This window comes from Myxine glutinosa, chromosome 10 (genome assembly GCF_964187855.1).
Source record: "Myxine glutinosa chromosome 10, kmMyxGlut1.1, whole genome shotgun sequence".
Taxonomy (NCBI): Eukaryota; Metazoa; Chordata; class Myxini; order Myxiniformes; family Myxinidae; genus Myxine; species Myxine glutinosa.
The window spans coordinates 101624888-101640838 of record NC_136270.1 but is presented as its reverse complement, the minus strand read 5'-3'; the positions used below and the strand labels follow the sequence as shown (position 1 = coordinate 101640838).

Sequence of the window (15951 nt, the reverse complement as noted above, 5' to 3'; positions counted from 1 at the left end):
TCAGGTTGGATGGGGACCATCTGTGGACAGCCATTTTCAGATCTCTCCAGAGATGTTTCATTGGGTTCAAGTCAGGGCTTTGGTTGGGCCAGTGGGCCACTCAACGACCTTCACAGAGTTGTCCCTAAGCCACTCCTGCGTTGTCTTGGCTGTGTGCTTAGGGTCATTGTCCTGTTGGAAGGTGAACCTTTGGCCCAGTCTGAGGTCCTGAGCGCTCTGTTTCAGGTTTTCATTAAGGATATCTCTGTACTTTGCTCCGTTCATTGTTCCCTCAACCCTGACCAGTCCCCCAGTCCCTGCTGCTGAAAAACACCCCCACAGCATGATGCTGCCACCACCATGCTTCACCGTTGGGATGGTATTGGGCAGGTGATGAGCGGTGCCTGGTTTCCTCCAGACATGATGCTTAGAATTGAGGCCAAACAGTTCAATCTTGGTTTCATCAGACCACAGAATCTTGTGGTCTGATGAAATTTACGATCTTGAAGCTACTCCCTCTACCTACTCCCTCTACAGTTTTCGATCTTGAAGTCAGAGGACATTCATAATAAAATCAAATATTAATATTATTATGGGTTTGCCGGCCGGGTCATGAGGAGCTTCTCGGACCCGCTTCCCGAACTTTGACACTGTAGCCGATGAGCTGCAGATAACTAGGTGGTACGATGAGTCGCAATAATCTGAGACAATTAATTTAAGTAGAGTCCGCTCGTCCAATTCCCGCGTTACCTTCCTGGCAAATTATTCTCCACAGATAGGGAACAGTGCTCTCAACGCCCCACTCCTGTAAATCTAGAATAGCTGAGCAGAAGTGTAAGTGGGACGTTGGCTAGTCTCTGACCATAGCGAGACAGTGGGACAAAACTACCATCTTCTATATACATACTATATTTAATCAATGGGGAAAGAGACAATCGGGCAGGTTAGAAACGATTGGTCATGCAAACAGGCCTGTTTATACAAGCAATGCAGTGTCACAAAATAAAGTCTTACCCTTAGCAAACAAGCCCCTTAGAGAGTCAACTTGTCATGAAACTAGAGACATAGGCACCTCAGTCACTCCGGGAAATTAGACAAGTAAAAGCGATGGCCATTGAGAAGAAGAAGAAGGTGGGGATTGTTGGCAACCCCTCACTCACCAGACGTAAGCCTGCGGACTTACATTGGCCTCAACGTGAAAAGGGTGGTGGGGGAAGAAGAGAGGGTGATGGTGTGATGCTCCATGGGGATTCACCAGTAGTAGTCACCAGCACGTCCAGGGAAAGAGCTACGTGGCTCGTCAGCACTCTCTCCGCAGCTGGATCAATTGCTCCAAGCAAAGCCCCTCCACGCAAAGGTTCGCATTTACCAGCTCACAGTGAGAGCTCCGTCTGGCTCCTGATGTTCCCTGGATGCACACAGCTCTCACTTTGCCCTCGGATGAGCGGCTCTCTACCCCTCTTATCTCCTGCTCTCTTTATTATATGTTATATGTGTTAGCTCTTATATGAGCCTAGGCTAAGTAAACACAAATTTGCATTACGGATTTCGTGCTAGCAGCACCGAGTCACTGAAAACACACACACACCACATGAGCAAAAGGCCTCGATTGGCATTCATACTTCATTTCGAAAGTCCTATGTCGGCCTCTTATCATGGCCATGTTACACATAGAGTTTTATGTTCAGAAATGGCGTTTTAAGACTTGAGCAAAATAGTTAATGGTGATCTGAAATTTTAAACATATTTTTTATACATTATCTTTTACATATTTGTGCATTTTTATTTACTTGTTAATTTGTCCTTTTCGTTTGTTTTTGTACTAGCTTGTATTTTAACCTTGTATAGTGAAGGTTTTCACAAGTTAAGTCTCTTTCCCTGTCTGTCTCTTCCCCCTTATACATGCTCCAACTCTGAATCTGCAAACAACTCTCAAAATCAGTGAAGATTTTAATTGCGTTTTGAATCTCAATGTCGATAGGAATAGTGCAGAAACATATCCAGCTTCAAGCACACCTATCTTTGACCTGATTTCACATGATAACCTCAGTTGTTGTTGTTTCGTATGCAGCCTGTGGCTGCTGGTTTGCATCATTTTTCTGGAAGCGCATTTGTGCCACTGATGTGGTGCCCCAATTCCCAGTGAGCTGGTACTCAATTTGCCGACCTCGGAAGGATGACGGGCTGAGTCAACCTCCATGGCGTTAATTCAACGATCGACCAGGATTCGAACTCAGGATCCTATGATCCCAAGCCAGCACCCTAACCGCTAAGCCAGCACCCTAACCGCTAAGCCAGCACCAGGCTTTAAACTCAGTGATGTATGGTGACTTACAACATCCACACCTTCAACAATTTACCTGGTATCGAGTTTTGCTAATTGATGTATCACCTGCTCGGCTCAATACATTTTATATCGGTTATTATTTTCATAATGTTAGAATATACATACTGGAACTATTCCATGTTTTTCCTCACCATCATTTAGTGAAATTGCTGATTTCATTTCCTCATATACCAATGCACCCTATATTTGTCCTTCTACACGTCCCTTCCCTGTGATCCTTTTTTGAAATTATCCTTTGAGACTTCTTGGGCACAAATTGCACAAGTACAGCACAACTTTCCAAATCTTTGCAGTTGTGGGGCAATGCTAAAGCACATATCGGTGGTTTTTGTGAGCAACATAAACGGAATTAGCATGCACTCTCGGGAGATGCTGACTCATGCTGTTGTTTTCTCTTCGTGCAATACCATCCCAAACAACACTAACCTACCTGTACTGTCGCGTGGCCGTGGCATGAGTAATAGAATCCTGTTATAATTACCCTCGCCTGAGGAGAGGGTATTGCATTTGAGTCCGTTTGTTTGTCTGTTTGTCCGCACAGAATAAATATGATTTCCTCTGCAACCGTTGATCCGATTGACAGGAAATTTTCACCATAGGTGCAACTCCACCTCTATAATTTTTTAATGATAATTATGACGTCATAGGTGACGTGGATCGGCCGCCATCTTGGAAAAACCGAAAAAACTTGCACCTCGATCTCCGAAAGAGCTGAATTGAAAAAAATCGAAACATGGCTCATTGTAAAGAACTCTCCATGGGGAATAAAATATGTTAATGATGATATCATAGGTGCCTCCATTATGACGTCATAATTCGACAAGTACAAAACTTCATCCTATCAAGATGAAATTTCTTGAGCGTCATGTACGCATAAATTTGTGGGAAAAAAACTAATGATGATGACGTCATCGGTCACGTGGTTTGGCCGCCATCTTGGAAAAACCAAAAAACTTTGCACCTCTATATCTCCGAGAGCGCTGAATAGAAGAAAATTGAGACATGGCTCATTGTAAAGAACTCTCCATGTGGCATAACATCTGTGAATGATGATGTCATAGGTCCCTCCATTATGACGTCATAATTTAACAAGTACAAAACGTCATCCGATCAAGATGAAATTTCTTGAGCATAATCTAGAAACAAATTAGCGGAGAAAAAAAATAATGATGACGTCATCGGTCACGTGGTTCGGCCGCCATATTTGTTTTAACACAAAAGCCTTAAAAACCACTGAAAATACATCCTGGCGAGGGTTTGCAATCACCGATTGCTCTTTTTCTTGTTTTCATCTTGTATTTTTCCCCCTGGAAGCTCAAAGTTGAACTCGTCTCAGACAGTCATATGACAAAACTCTGTGCCAAATTTGGCAATTCTCGCTGCCTTCACTTGGCTAGTTATTCCAACAAACAAACAAACTAAAACGGCACTCGGAAGAGAGCATACCTCTACCAGGCTGAACAGTTTGTTTTTTATATTCCATTGATAGGCCGGATCTGGATTCGGACCTGAACCGAAATCTAATCAGCTTGTTCTTGTCACCTAACCAACTCGTCCACCAAGTTTAGTCATAACTGGTTCACAACCTTTTTTAAAATATAATTTTATATATCGCTTTCGCCCGATCTCTCAATGGTGAAGAATTACCTTGAATTAAATAATTATCGAATCCGAAACCATTTTCAGATCCTCACCAAAATCGAATCGTTTAGTCCTTGTCACACACCCAATCTGTCCACCAAGTTTCGTCCAAATCCGCCCATAGATTTTTGAGATATCCTGCTATATGTCGGTTTTAAGAATCACTTAAAACTTTCTACGAGCTGAATCCCGAACCGGATCTTCACCAAAATTGAAGCAATTCTTCCGTGTCCCATACCCAACCTCTCGATCAAGTTTGGTCCAAATCCGTCCACAATTTTTTGAGATATCCTGTTCACAGACAGACAGACAAACAAACAAACAGACAGACAGACAGGCAGTGGTGAAAGCATAACCTCCATCCACCTTCGGTGGCAAAGGTAATAAAACAAAACATGTCCCAGTGGGAAAATGGTGACTGCCTTCTTCGTTCGCCCAGGGCTGAAATAGAGAACTCGCAATGTCACGTTGAGGTCCAATTAAAGAGCCCTCGGGGTACTAACCTTAACATCTAGATTCTAGACTCTACCAAGCTGCCAGTTCTCTTGAGGCTTCACCACTCCTCACAGCCCCTGAGGAGAGACTGCACCGTGTGTTAGCCCAGGCTCAAATGTTTCTCTCTCGTTGTCTCTCCTCTTAACTTGACCGACGTCACCCCTCCCCTGCCCTCATCTCTTCGAGGGGGTAGGCCAAAGCAAGTGCCTCCTAAGCTGAAAAATCCTCCATGGATTGTAGTGCCCCACGTCCCCTGGGGTGGAGAGTTCACCCCCAGGATAATATATGTAACTGCAGGGAATAATAGTAGTGATAATTAACAGGAGGTGAGGGGAAAGGGGAAACTGTATCTGCAGGACATGTGGCTGGCTCGTCCTTCTCCATTACAACTGGCGCACGTATGCCCATTTAGAAAAGTATTACGTATACTTGGCATACAGTATGTACATTAACACGAATACACCAGGGGTTTGCCACTAGTGTGTGTGTGTGTGTGGGGGGGGGGGGGGGGGGATTACATGTCAGCATTTTGGGTGCACCCCAAAACTTGGCCAGAAGATTTGTGTCATAGGGAAACTACTGAATCTTCCAAAGAGACTGTGATCTTGACACAGGCCACTCATGCAGAAATCCATCAGGGATGCAGTGATGGGAAGAGACCTGAGGCAAAAAAGATGTTTTTAAAAATTTTTTTTTTTTTTACACAAAGTCAAAGAAGAGCTAGAATACAGAATGGATTATGACACAACAGAACAAAGGGAACAGCAGAACACTGGGGGAACCACCCACAGCAGGGCCGAGGTATAAAATATAGGAGATTTGCACAAATAAGGAATGTGGGGCGGAATGAGGGGTAGGGGTGGACCCAGGGGTTGGACAAGATGAATACAGAAGCAAACTCAAGGTCAGCTTCAAGATAATTGTTAAGAAAATAGATGGGAAGGTTTTGAGTCCAGGAGCAGTTGGGTGTGACTGTGAAGGGTGGGTACAGAGAGTGAGAGATTGGGGACACAAGATTAGGCAGCAAACACAGAATCGGGGCATTCGGCCTTCTCACAAGCGGAGACGGCTGCAGAGCCATTTGAAGTGATGGAAGGGGGGCACACACCAGACAGACTTAATAAGATGCCACCAGGTTTTAGAGGAGGGAGACAAGCTTGAAAGTTCAGTCTTCATGTTGAACAGATGTTGTTTTCTGGCTCTCCTGAGAGTGGACGCGTACTTGTTGCCAACTTTGTGGAATGATCTGAGGTTGCCCTCAGTCGGATTTACCTTTCAAGGCAACAGCCTCACCACAGGATTCAGTGTGCCATGGGTGGGACAATGGATGTGATAACTGGAGATGAGATGGGATAGATATGTGCATAAGAGAGAGAGCAGGTTTCTGTGTTAGAATTCCCAAGTTGAGTTAATATCAGGGGCAGGAGATATGGGAGACCAGTCCTGAAGAAAGATGGCTGCTTGCAGTCCCTGCCAATCAAACGAAATGAACTGAAAAACTCGCAGGCACTGAGGCAGCTCTCTAGGAATAGCCAGGACATTGACCATCACAAGCACTTGATCAACAACAACAACATGCATTTTAAAGGCCATTTTCCCTACTAGAGCAGGGGTTAGCCTTGCGGTCCCCATGACAATCTTCTCCATTTTGCCCTATTTTCTGCATCTCTCCTTGTTAACCCCCTTGCCCGCATTTCTTCTTCGACCATCTTTAGCCAAGTCTTTCTCGGTCTTCCCCATCCTCTACTTCCTTCTACATTCATTTCCATCACTCTTCTCAACCAGTCACTTTCATCCTTCCTCAACACATGACCAAACCATCTCAACCTGTTCCTCTTCACAGCATCAATCACAGGCTCTATTCCCATCATCTTTCGCAATTCATCATTTGTCTTCCTCTCTCTCAACGATACTCCGCACATCCGTCGAACCATTCGCATTTCCACACTTTCCAACCTTCGTTGCTGCTCTACGTTCATTACCCATGTCTCGCTCCCATAAATCATAACACTTCTCACACATACAGCATACACCTTTCCCTTCAGCTTCAACGACACTCCCCTCATCATCAGCACGCCACTCAGTTCCCAAAACGTCTTCCATCACAAGGAAGGCACTGAGGCAGACCAGTTAATATCAGGGGCAGGAGATATGGGAGACCAGTCTTGAAGAAAGATGGCTGCTTGGAGTCCCTGCCAATCAAACGAAATGAACTGAAAAACTTGCAGGCACTGAGGCAGCTCTCTAGGAATAGCCAGGACATTGACCATCACAAGCACTTGATCAGATGAACCAATTGGAGCAGAGGAAGAGCAGGTGATTAGCGGGGAAGTTGCTCATCACCAAGCCAAGAAGGGTGGATTTGCCATTGGGAGAAATCCGGGTCGGAAAGTTCACAGACTGTGTCAGTCCCATGGAGTCACTGAAGTCATTTGCTGATCAGTGCCATGACTTGTAAGAGAGGTATCAACACCCATCAAAGTCCTTCCATCTTTTTTGCATATCGTTCCATTTTCCAAGTTATTTCTCCAAAATAACTTCATACAGTGGGTCCCAGTGTCTGTACGTACATACGTCTGTTAACATTTGATTAAACCATATTCTCCTCATAAACTACATGACTGATATGGACCAAATAGAGTATGATGCACCAGGACCACAAGGTCTCATGGGGTTGTGCTCTCCGTGGTCGAAAGGGGGCCACGGGCCCCTTCCCTGAATCCCCCATATTCACTAAAATATCTCCACAACTACTTGAGTGATACGGACCAAATTTGGTACAATGCATCAGGACAATAAGGTCTCATGGGGTTGTGCTCTCCATCTGGATCTGCCCTTTTAATTGGGTGTAAAGGGGGGGGGGGGTTTCCCCAAAAGGGGGTTTCACCTCAAATTCAGGTAATTTATTTTAAAATATTCTCAGAAACCATGGGGAAATAACTGTCAGTTCCCCATGAGGTTACATTTATTGTATACAACATTAGTTTCCTTTTTTTATGGAGGCAAATTCTATATGACAGTGTGCTTGATGTGGGTGTGTTTGCAGGACGGAAGCAAGAAGCAAAGGAAGAGCAGCAGAGTCCCTCCTCAAAAGAAAATCTGCAATGCAATGAGAATGGATTAGAAGGACAATTTAGGACTAGAAATGCTCTCAGAGCCTCTTTCCCTCCAGCAGGACGACGATTTATGGACAGGCGTTCCAGAGCTGTTGTAGGGAACATTTATGAAAACGACAGTTTGCCAGTTCAGATGTGGGAAAACGGTAGACCAAGTGAGACCAGAAATGATTGTCTTGTGCATGAGGAACACAAACGTTTGGAATTTCCATCCAAGAAGAGTCAGTTTGGCGCCAAACAAATCCAGCAAATAGCTGTTCCTGATAGTCAGATGAACCGGCCATGGGTAGTAACGATAGTACGAGCAGAAGGTTGTGCTCCGCATCGTAGAATCACTATGTTGCTCAATCGCCGTGCAGTGCAGACCTTTGAACAGCTTCTGGGGGACATTTCAGAAGCATTAGGTCTGTCTCGATGGCGCAAGGGTCATGTGCGTCGATTGTACACTTTGCGAGGAAAGGAGGCTCGCTCTGTTTCTGATTTCTTTCGGGGTGATGAGTTCTTCATTGCAACATCTGGCAAGCAGCCACTCTCAAATGATGAGCTACAGAGTCTTCTTGAAGAGCTTTTTCCTGAAAATGCAAGTAATGCAGGCTCTCGCCTTCCATCACCATCGACCTTGAACGATGTGCATGATAATGCACCCTGCTCAGCAATTTGGTGTTCAAAGCAAAGGAGTATCCGTGGAACTTGTGTAAGGCAAGCAAGCGAGCCAGTGCAGAAGGAAGAATTGTGGATAGAAAAATACAGCAAAGAAGAAATGGGTTCACCCAAAGAAGGAAGAAATGTCAGAATCGATGCTCTCCAGCAAATGCGAACTAAGATGCAGCAGGAAGAGCGTGAAGGAGCCAAGCGCTGGCAACAGGAAAAGAGGATAAGGGAAAGGCTGGAGCTGGAGAGAGTGCTACGGGGTCAGCGAGATGAAACATGGAGTACGATAGAAGAGGAAAATGAAGGGAACTCCAGAGTGGTAGATCAATGGAATAAGGAGGAGCAGAGGCAAAGGCATTGTAAAGACCAATGCTGTCAAGTAGATGTGGAGGAGCATCAAAGGACAATGTCAGAGGAAGATAAGGGGAACCAAAGGATAAATAACCTTGACATAGGGTGTTGGGAGCAAGAACAAAGAAAGTTGAGTTTGGATGAAATTAAAGGGGTCCCAAAAACAAAAGATTTGAAGATTAAAAGTGATGTTGAACATAAAAGGAAAGCTTCACAGAAAGAAAGGAGACAAGCAAGCAGTGAAAGATGGCGAGATTATGAAGAACAAGCTCATAATAGCAATAAGGATGAAAATGCTGAAGATGGTTCCAAATTGATTCTTAAGGAGCAAGAAAAGATTCCAGAAAGCAAGGTACGTGGGAAAAAAGGCAGGTCAAAACAGCTCAATGGAAGCAGGAAACAAAAATCCATTACTGCCATGCGTCCAAGGCCTATAGTCAGTCGGGAAAAAATAGACATCTTGTATGAGATCGGGAGGACTATCGGTCATGGGAACTTTGCAGTCGTTAAGGAATGTAGGAGGAAACGTGAAGTTAGCAGCCAGAATGGAAACTGGGAGTTGGCTATCAAGATCGTGCACAAGGCCAAGCTCACAGGACATGGGGATGTACTCGAGAGCGAAGTGGAGCTGATGTCAAGGCTGCGGCATCCAAATGTGGTGCGCCTGATAGAAGTTTTGGAAACTACCAGTGAAGCATTCCTCGTCATGGAATATGTCCGGGGTGGCGATTTGTTTGATGCTATCGCTGAGAGTGTGCGGTTTACCGAGAGGCATGCAGCTGCCATGGTACGCGACCTTTGTCAGGCCTTATTTTACCTTCACAACCACAGTGTTGCTCATCGAGACATCAAACCTGAGAATTTGCTGGTAGGTACAACAACTGATGATTGGTGGCAAAAAGTAATCTTCTTGAAGAGCTTATTGATCTTTTTAAAGATGACATTCTTCACAGAAACTGATTACTGCTTCGTTTTCACAGCGTTTTGCATGAAACAACTTCTCTCCATCCATATGAAATTATCAATGCGATAATTGTTGGTATCTGTTAACAGGATTTTGTTTCAGCTAGGGATCAAGGATGGAAATTCACTTGCCTTTGGAAAACCTGACCTCAGCTAAACTCTGGCAAACATCTCGTGATTATGCATGGGATCTGATAGAAATACAAGGAATATCATGAAATTCTACAAGTAATGAAAAAGGAAAGGGCTGTTGTATTCCTGCCATCTAGTCTGCATTTGATTCTTGTCAGGATTGGATCTGATGACAAATTGTCACCATGATGCTTCACAAGCAAGGTGTCGCATCATAAGCTTTGCAGGTGTAAAGGTGGCTGTGCACACATGCTTGTAAATGTAATAGATCTCATTAAGTATTGAGAAAAATGTAGGCCATTGTGTGTTGGACCTTGGGGAAATTCTAATTATTCCTGCTACCTTGCACTTCAGTAAAAGTCTGCTGTAACTAACTTAAAATGCAACAGAAGACAAAGTAACATCAAACTCACAAGGGCTCGAGAAAGCCTGAACTTTCAGTGCAGATTTAAAAATGAAAATGTTGATGTTAATACTTCTCAGATGGATAAACATTCCTGGGAAAGAAACAGCAAATCAATGTTGTTACAGGTTGGAACATTTTGGAAAAGAGTATTCCAGAATGTTGTTTTCACCTGTTGTCTGAGATGGTTTAGCACACCTCTTCAGATAACCACATTGAGCACTACTATTGGGGATGCCTCTTCGCGGTGGTTGTACCCTCAATGCAAGTCAGGGGCCAAAACTTCCCCATTCTTCCCTGCTGCCCAGATTTGTCAGGGCAGCGGAGTCATGGTCAGAGTGCCGATCGGTCCCCATGGACCGGCCCTTTTCCTCTTGTCTCCTTTTGTCTTTCTCTCTCTTTCTCTCTCTTTCTTTCTGTCTCTTTCTCTCCCTCTCTCTCCACTCCCTCTCCCTCTCTCCATCCCAACTCTGTCGTGGCCTTGACTTTGTGTATGCAATTCTTGACAAAGATTGTTTGCTTTTTTACATCAAAACCATAGAATAAATGCGATTGAAATGTCAAACACGTGGTTGATAACATTAGTATTGTGTATGACATCGTCATTGAGAGCAGTACATATTCATCACCGATGACCTCCTGGATTGCACATGCAAAATCAGGAATTAGGTTTTATACTTAGTGGTATTTTATACAGTGGAAAAGTGATGCAATAACAAAATTTGAAGTGCTTGTGTTCACAGATGCAGAAGAATCATGATGGCAGCACAACACTTAAACTAGCAGATTTTGGGCTGGCTGTGCATCTAACTGGACCTGTTTACACCGTCTGTGGTACACCGACGTATGTTGCACCAGAGATCCTCACTGAGAATGGTAAACCAAACATTTGAAAAGATCAAACACCCACACACGCACACACCTCAATAGGGGTCATTACATATTAGATATGTATGGCAGGGTAGGAAAGAAACGGTGAAGTTCTGTGCGCAACTGTGTAGCCGTTTTTGTTCAGTGACATTCAAGGTGTTAAGAAGCAGTAAGTGATTAATAGCATAGCTGTAGACATGCTTCACCCTTATTAGAGCTCATCAGTACGGCATAATGCTTGAAAGTAGCTGCTTGGGATGAACTTACATTGGGGAATTTCTGAATGATAAGAGCGCTGAATGGAATTTCTGAATGGAAAGAACTGGGTATAGTAAGTACAAGATATATTGTGTCCCATCGTAGTCATTGCTGCACGATTTGTGACCAACAAGTGTCATCTCCCACACAAGCGTATTGTCTACTTCCTCACTCTATATGTATAAATCAGTGAAGAAAGTAAATTTTACCGCTATGTGATCAGGTAGAATTTGGGCGCGGTCCCCAGAATTGCCGAACGATGATTGGCCAAATTCAAAACAAACGAGAACTTTCCTGTTCATGTCTAAAATGCAACGGTTTGCGGCTAATCTTATGGGTTTCCCACCCGGATGACAAAGAAGATAGCAGACCATGTGTTTCGAAGGAACAATTTAATAATAATGATAATTTACATTACAATGCACGGTTCTATTTTTAAAAATAGACAAATTACACGAGCACAAATCCAATAGGCAGCCATGGTATGACGAAAACACGTACAGTGCCTTCAAAGGTATTCATGATGATGAATGAATGAATGAATGAATGATCGTTTTAAGGCCATTTTTCCCCACTAGAGCGGGAGTTAGCCTTGCAGGCCCCATGACAATCATGGTTCCCTGTTTGAGGCAATGTTTTTATGGCTAGATGCCCTTCCTGACGCCAACCCTTGGTCGCGCTCTTACGATGCGCAGGGATACAGTGTGCCTATTCTGAGTCGGGGTACACACCGTGATCATTCATCCCAGCAAGCTGGTACTCAATTTGCCGACCTCGGAAGGATGACAGGCTGAGTCAACCCCCCTGGCGTTAATTCAGCGATCGACCGGGATTCGAACCCAGGATCCTAGGATCTCAAGGCGGCACCCTAACCGCTAAGCCAACGCCAGATGATGATGTCTCATAATTAAAGAATATATAAGCACACCTCACACTAAGCTGAGGTTTCAGACTTTGGCATGCTCACGGGGCTGCACCATCGAAGGAACTGTTCAAACCCATCATATTTGATATACATCTTTTTATTAATATACACATAATACCCCATAATATCAAAGTGGAATATTTTTGATTTTTTTTACAAAATAATTAAAAATGAAATACAGAAATATCTAATTTATATAAGTATTCAAACCCCTGAGAAAATACTTCGTATAAGTGCCTTTGGCAGTGAATACAGCTTCAAATCTTCATGGGTATGTACGGAAACCTCTCCTCAGTGAAAGACACATGAAAGCCTGCTTGGAGTTTGCAAAAAAGCACCTAAAGGACTCTCAGACTGTGAGAAACAAGATTCTGTGGGCTTTCATGTGTCTTTCACTGAGGAGAGCCTTCGGTCTGGCCACTCTGCCATAAAGCCCAGATCGGTGGAGTGTTGCAGTGATGGTTGTCCTTCTGGAAGTTTCTCCCATCTCCACACAGGATCTCTGGAGCTCAGCCAGAGTTGCCACCGGTTCTTGGTCACCTCTCTCACCAAGGCCCTTCTCCCCCGATTGCTCAGTTTGGCCGGGCGGCCAGCTCAAGGAAGAGTCCTGGTCGTTCCAAACTTCTTCCATTTAAGAATTAGGGAGGCCACTGTGCTCTTGGGAACCTTCAATGCAGCAGAACATTTTTGTAGGCTTCCCCAGATCTGTGCCTCGACACAATCCTGTCTCTGAGCTCTGCTGGCAGTTCCTTCGACCTCATGGCTTGGTTTTTGCTCTGATATGCATTGTCAGCTGTGAGACCTTATATAGACAGGTGTGTGCCTTTCTAAATCATGTCCAATCGATTGAATTTACCACAGATGGACTCCAATCAAGGTGTAGAAACATCTCAAAGATGATCAAGAGAAATAGGAGGCACCTGAGCTAAATTTCATGTATCATAGCAAAGGGTCTGAATACTTATGTTAATGTGATATTTCAGTTTTTTCTTTTTAATAAATTTGCAAAACTTTCTAAAATCCTGTTTTCTCTTTGTCATTATGGGGTATTGAGTGTAGATTGATGAGGGAAAAAATGAATTTAAACGATTTCAGCATAAGGCTGCGACATAACAAAATGTGAAAAAAGTGAAGGGGTCTGAATACTTTCTGAATGCACTGTATATATATATATATGTATATATATATATATATATATATATATATATATATATATATATATATATATATATATATATATATATATATATTGTTACGGAAACGGGGACGGCGCTCCCCCTTAGCAAGGGGGGGTTAATCCCCCTTCTATTTGCACTGGCCGTCTCCGATCCTGAAGCTACAACGTCCTTTCCCGGACCGACGGTAGGTAGGGTTTGTTAGGCCTAGGGGTTCGCTACGTACCTAATTTCTACCGCCAGCCGGGAACGAGGGAATAACTTCTGCTCGAACCACTGTTCTAGATGTTATCTGCCGAGCGGGTTAGCAGTCCGAAGTTCGAGTCATTAACCAAGACTAAATCTGATTCTGAGCGTTGGCCGAAATCGCACCACAGGAACTCAATGTGGAAATCTCTAAAGCGACCGAATGTGAAGAAGCAAAAGGGGTAAAGAAAGAACACAGGTATTTATTCATTATTTACACACAACCAAAGCAAGAGAAGAAAAGAAATGTAATTTACAGGGCAAAAATATAAGAAGAAGAAGACACAGAGCAATTCTTAGCTTATCTACACAGGCTTAACTTATTCCCAGGGACAAGACACACAAAACAAACTCACGTACACAAAAGGATGGAATGGCAGGGATGGTATGGGACGGCAGAGGAGGGTCCAGGCAGATGGTAGGCGTCGAGGTCCGGCTCCAAGCTCGCGCTTCGGTCCACGCTTTTGGGGTCGAGGCGAAACCCGGCACACAGCTCCGCTCCGGGCTGGCAGCGAGGAGCCGGCAGCTCCACGTATTCTGTTTCACACCGGCAGCTTTCTCACTCGTCCTCCGCCTCCTGCGTCTCCGACGCTCCCTTAATACTCCACAGAATCTGCCTCTGGTCCAGCACACCTCCCTCAAAAACCTCTCTCAGCTTCTGCTCAACTCCTCCTCAACTGAACTCTCAGCTCCTCCTCAACTGAACTCTCAGCTCCTCCTCAACCGAACTGAGGTGGGGGCTCCGTGCGACGGGTTATATAACCATGCCCATGGAACTTTCGCGAACCTCCTCGATCGTTCTCTCTCCGCCCTCTCAGGCCAAACCCCTCATTCTTGGTTGGTTGTTCGGGGCTGGCTCACTCCTCCTCCCGATGATGAGGTGGGGCCACACCCTTCTTCTCCGAGTTGACCACGCCGTAATGGAGGCAAATGCAGTTGGCAATAATGCAGTTGGAATTGGAGGCTTTGGGGAATTTGAAAAGGGGATCTATCTTATTTCATTTGATGCAACGCAATGAACTAGTGGAAAAACAGAGCCTTATACTGACATATAATGAGATAACTATTTAGAAGGGCCTATGATTTTCTACATGTATGCGATGGACTAGCTAAAGGGATGACCTTTGACCTTTACACAAATGGAGGTATTTACAAAGAATTATTACATTATTTACAGAGGGTGATATTTACAAACACAGGATTCTCAAATCCGCAACAATATATATATATATATATATATATATATATATATATATATATATATATATATATATATATATATGTATGTATGTATGTATGTATGTATGTATGTATGTATGTATGTATGTATGTATGTATGTATGTATGTATGTATGTATGTATATATATATATATATATATATATATATATATATATATATATATATATATATATATATATATATATATATATATATATATATATATACATATATCCTAGTGGATGGTGCTTGCATTCTGCAGGCAGATATATATTGTTGCGGTTTTGAGAACCCACACTTGTAAATAAATATCACATCATTAAAGGTTAAACGTAGCACCCCATAGATAGGTCACAAGCAACACGTAGGTCACCATAGGACATCAGTTATTTCTTAGTATGTGTTAGATGAGGCCATTTTCCAATAGATGAATCTGCGTTGTGTCAATCAAATAGGAAGTAGGCCCCTTCCGTCCATTTTGCAGCCTCCCTCCAAGCGACGCCATTAAGCACGCTCCCCAGTCTGTGCCCCATGGCCCCTTCCAATTTGGTGCGCTCCTTGGCCAACAGCAGCAGCCTTAGCTGCCTGTAAATTCGCTCAACACCACCATAAGCCACCAGGTGAGGCCCGGAAAAAGGGGGCGGAGCGCCAGGAAGAAGGTGTGGCCACGTCACCCAACCATCAGGGCGGGGCCAGTAAGCCATAACCAGCCAACCAGGGCTGGAGGGACATCGCCTGTTAGGCGTGGCTTTTGGGCTTGCGGAGCGATCGCTGGCTGGATTATAAAAGCGAGCGCACAAAGCCCTTTTACAGGGACTTTAGGAAAGCGCACTTGTGAAAGAGGACTTATTGGGAGAGCGCACATTTAAGAGGACTTATGAAGAGGAGCTCGAGCTAATAAGGACTCGTGGGTATATGCGCTTGTGAAAGGACTTACTCGCTGGCGCTGATGAGAGAACTTACCCGGAGAACTCGCGAGTATAAGGTCTGCTGCGATTTGAAGGGCTTGAAAGGACTTGCACAATTGGCGCTTGCGTATAGGACATTGGAGAGGGGGCGTTTGGCGCGAGTCGTACAAATATTACGTACGCCGCCAGGATACCAGCCTTCCCAACCGTGATGTAATTGTCCATTCGCGTTACACTGTGAAGAGCTGCCTGCCGGGTTTTCCATCGCCTG

The 15951-nt window shown here is 44.1% G+C and overlaps 1 protein-coding gene across 1 annotated transcript in view; it reads left to right on the top strand.

Annotated features, from left to right (window-relative positions):
- LOC137433898 (serine/threonine-protein kinase DCLK3) overlaps window positions 1-15951 on the top strand; it is a 44813-nt gene that overhangs the window by 26462 nt on the left and 2400 nt on the right. Inside the window, exons 2-3 of the mRNA XM_068126370.2 lie at window positions 7509-9448; window positions 10822-10954. Coding sequence (XP_067982471.2) covers window positions 7509-9448; window positions 10822-10954 — 2073 coding nt within the window. The remainder of the gene's footprint in view (window positions 1-7508; window positions 9449-10821; window positions 10955-15951) is intronic.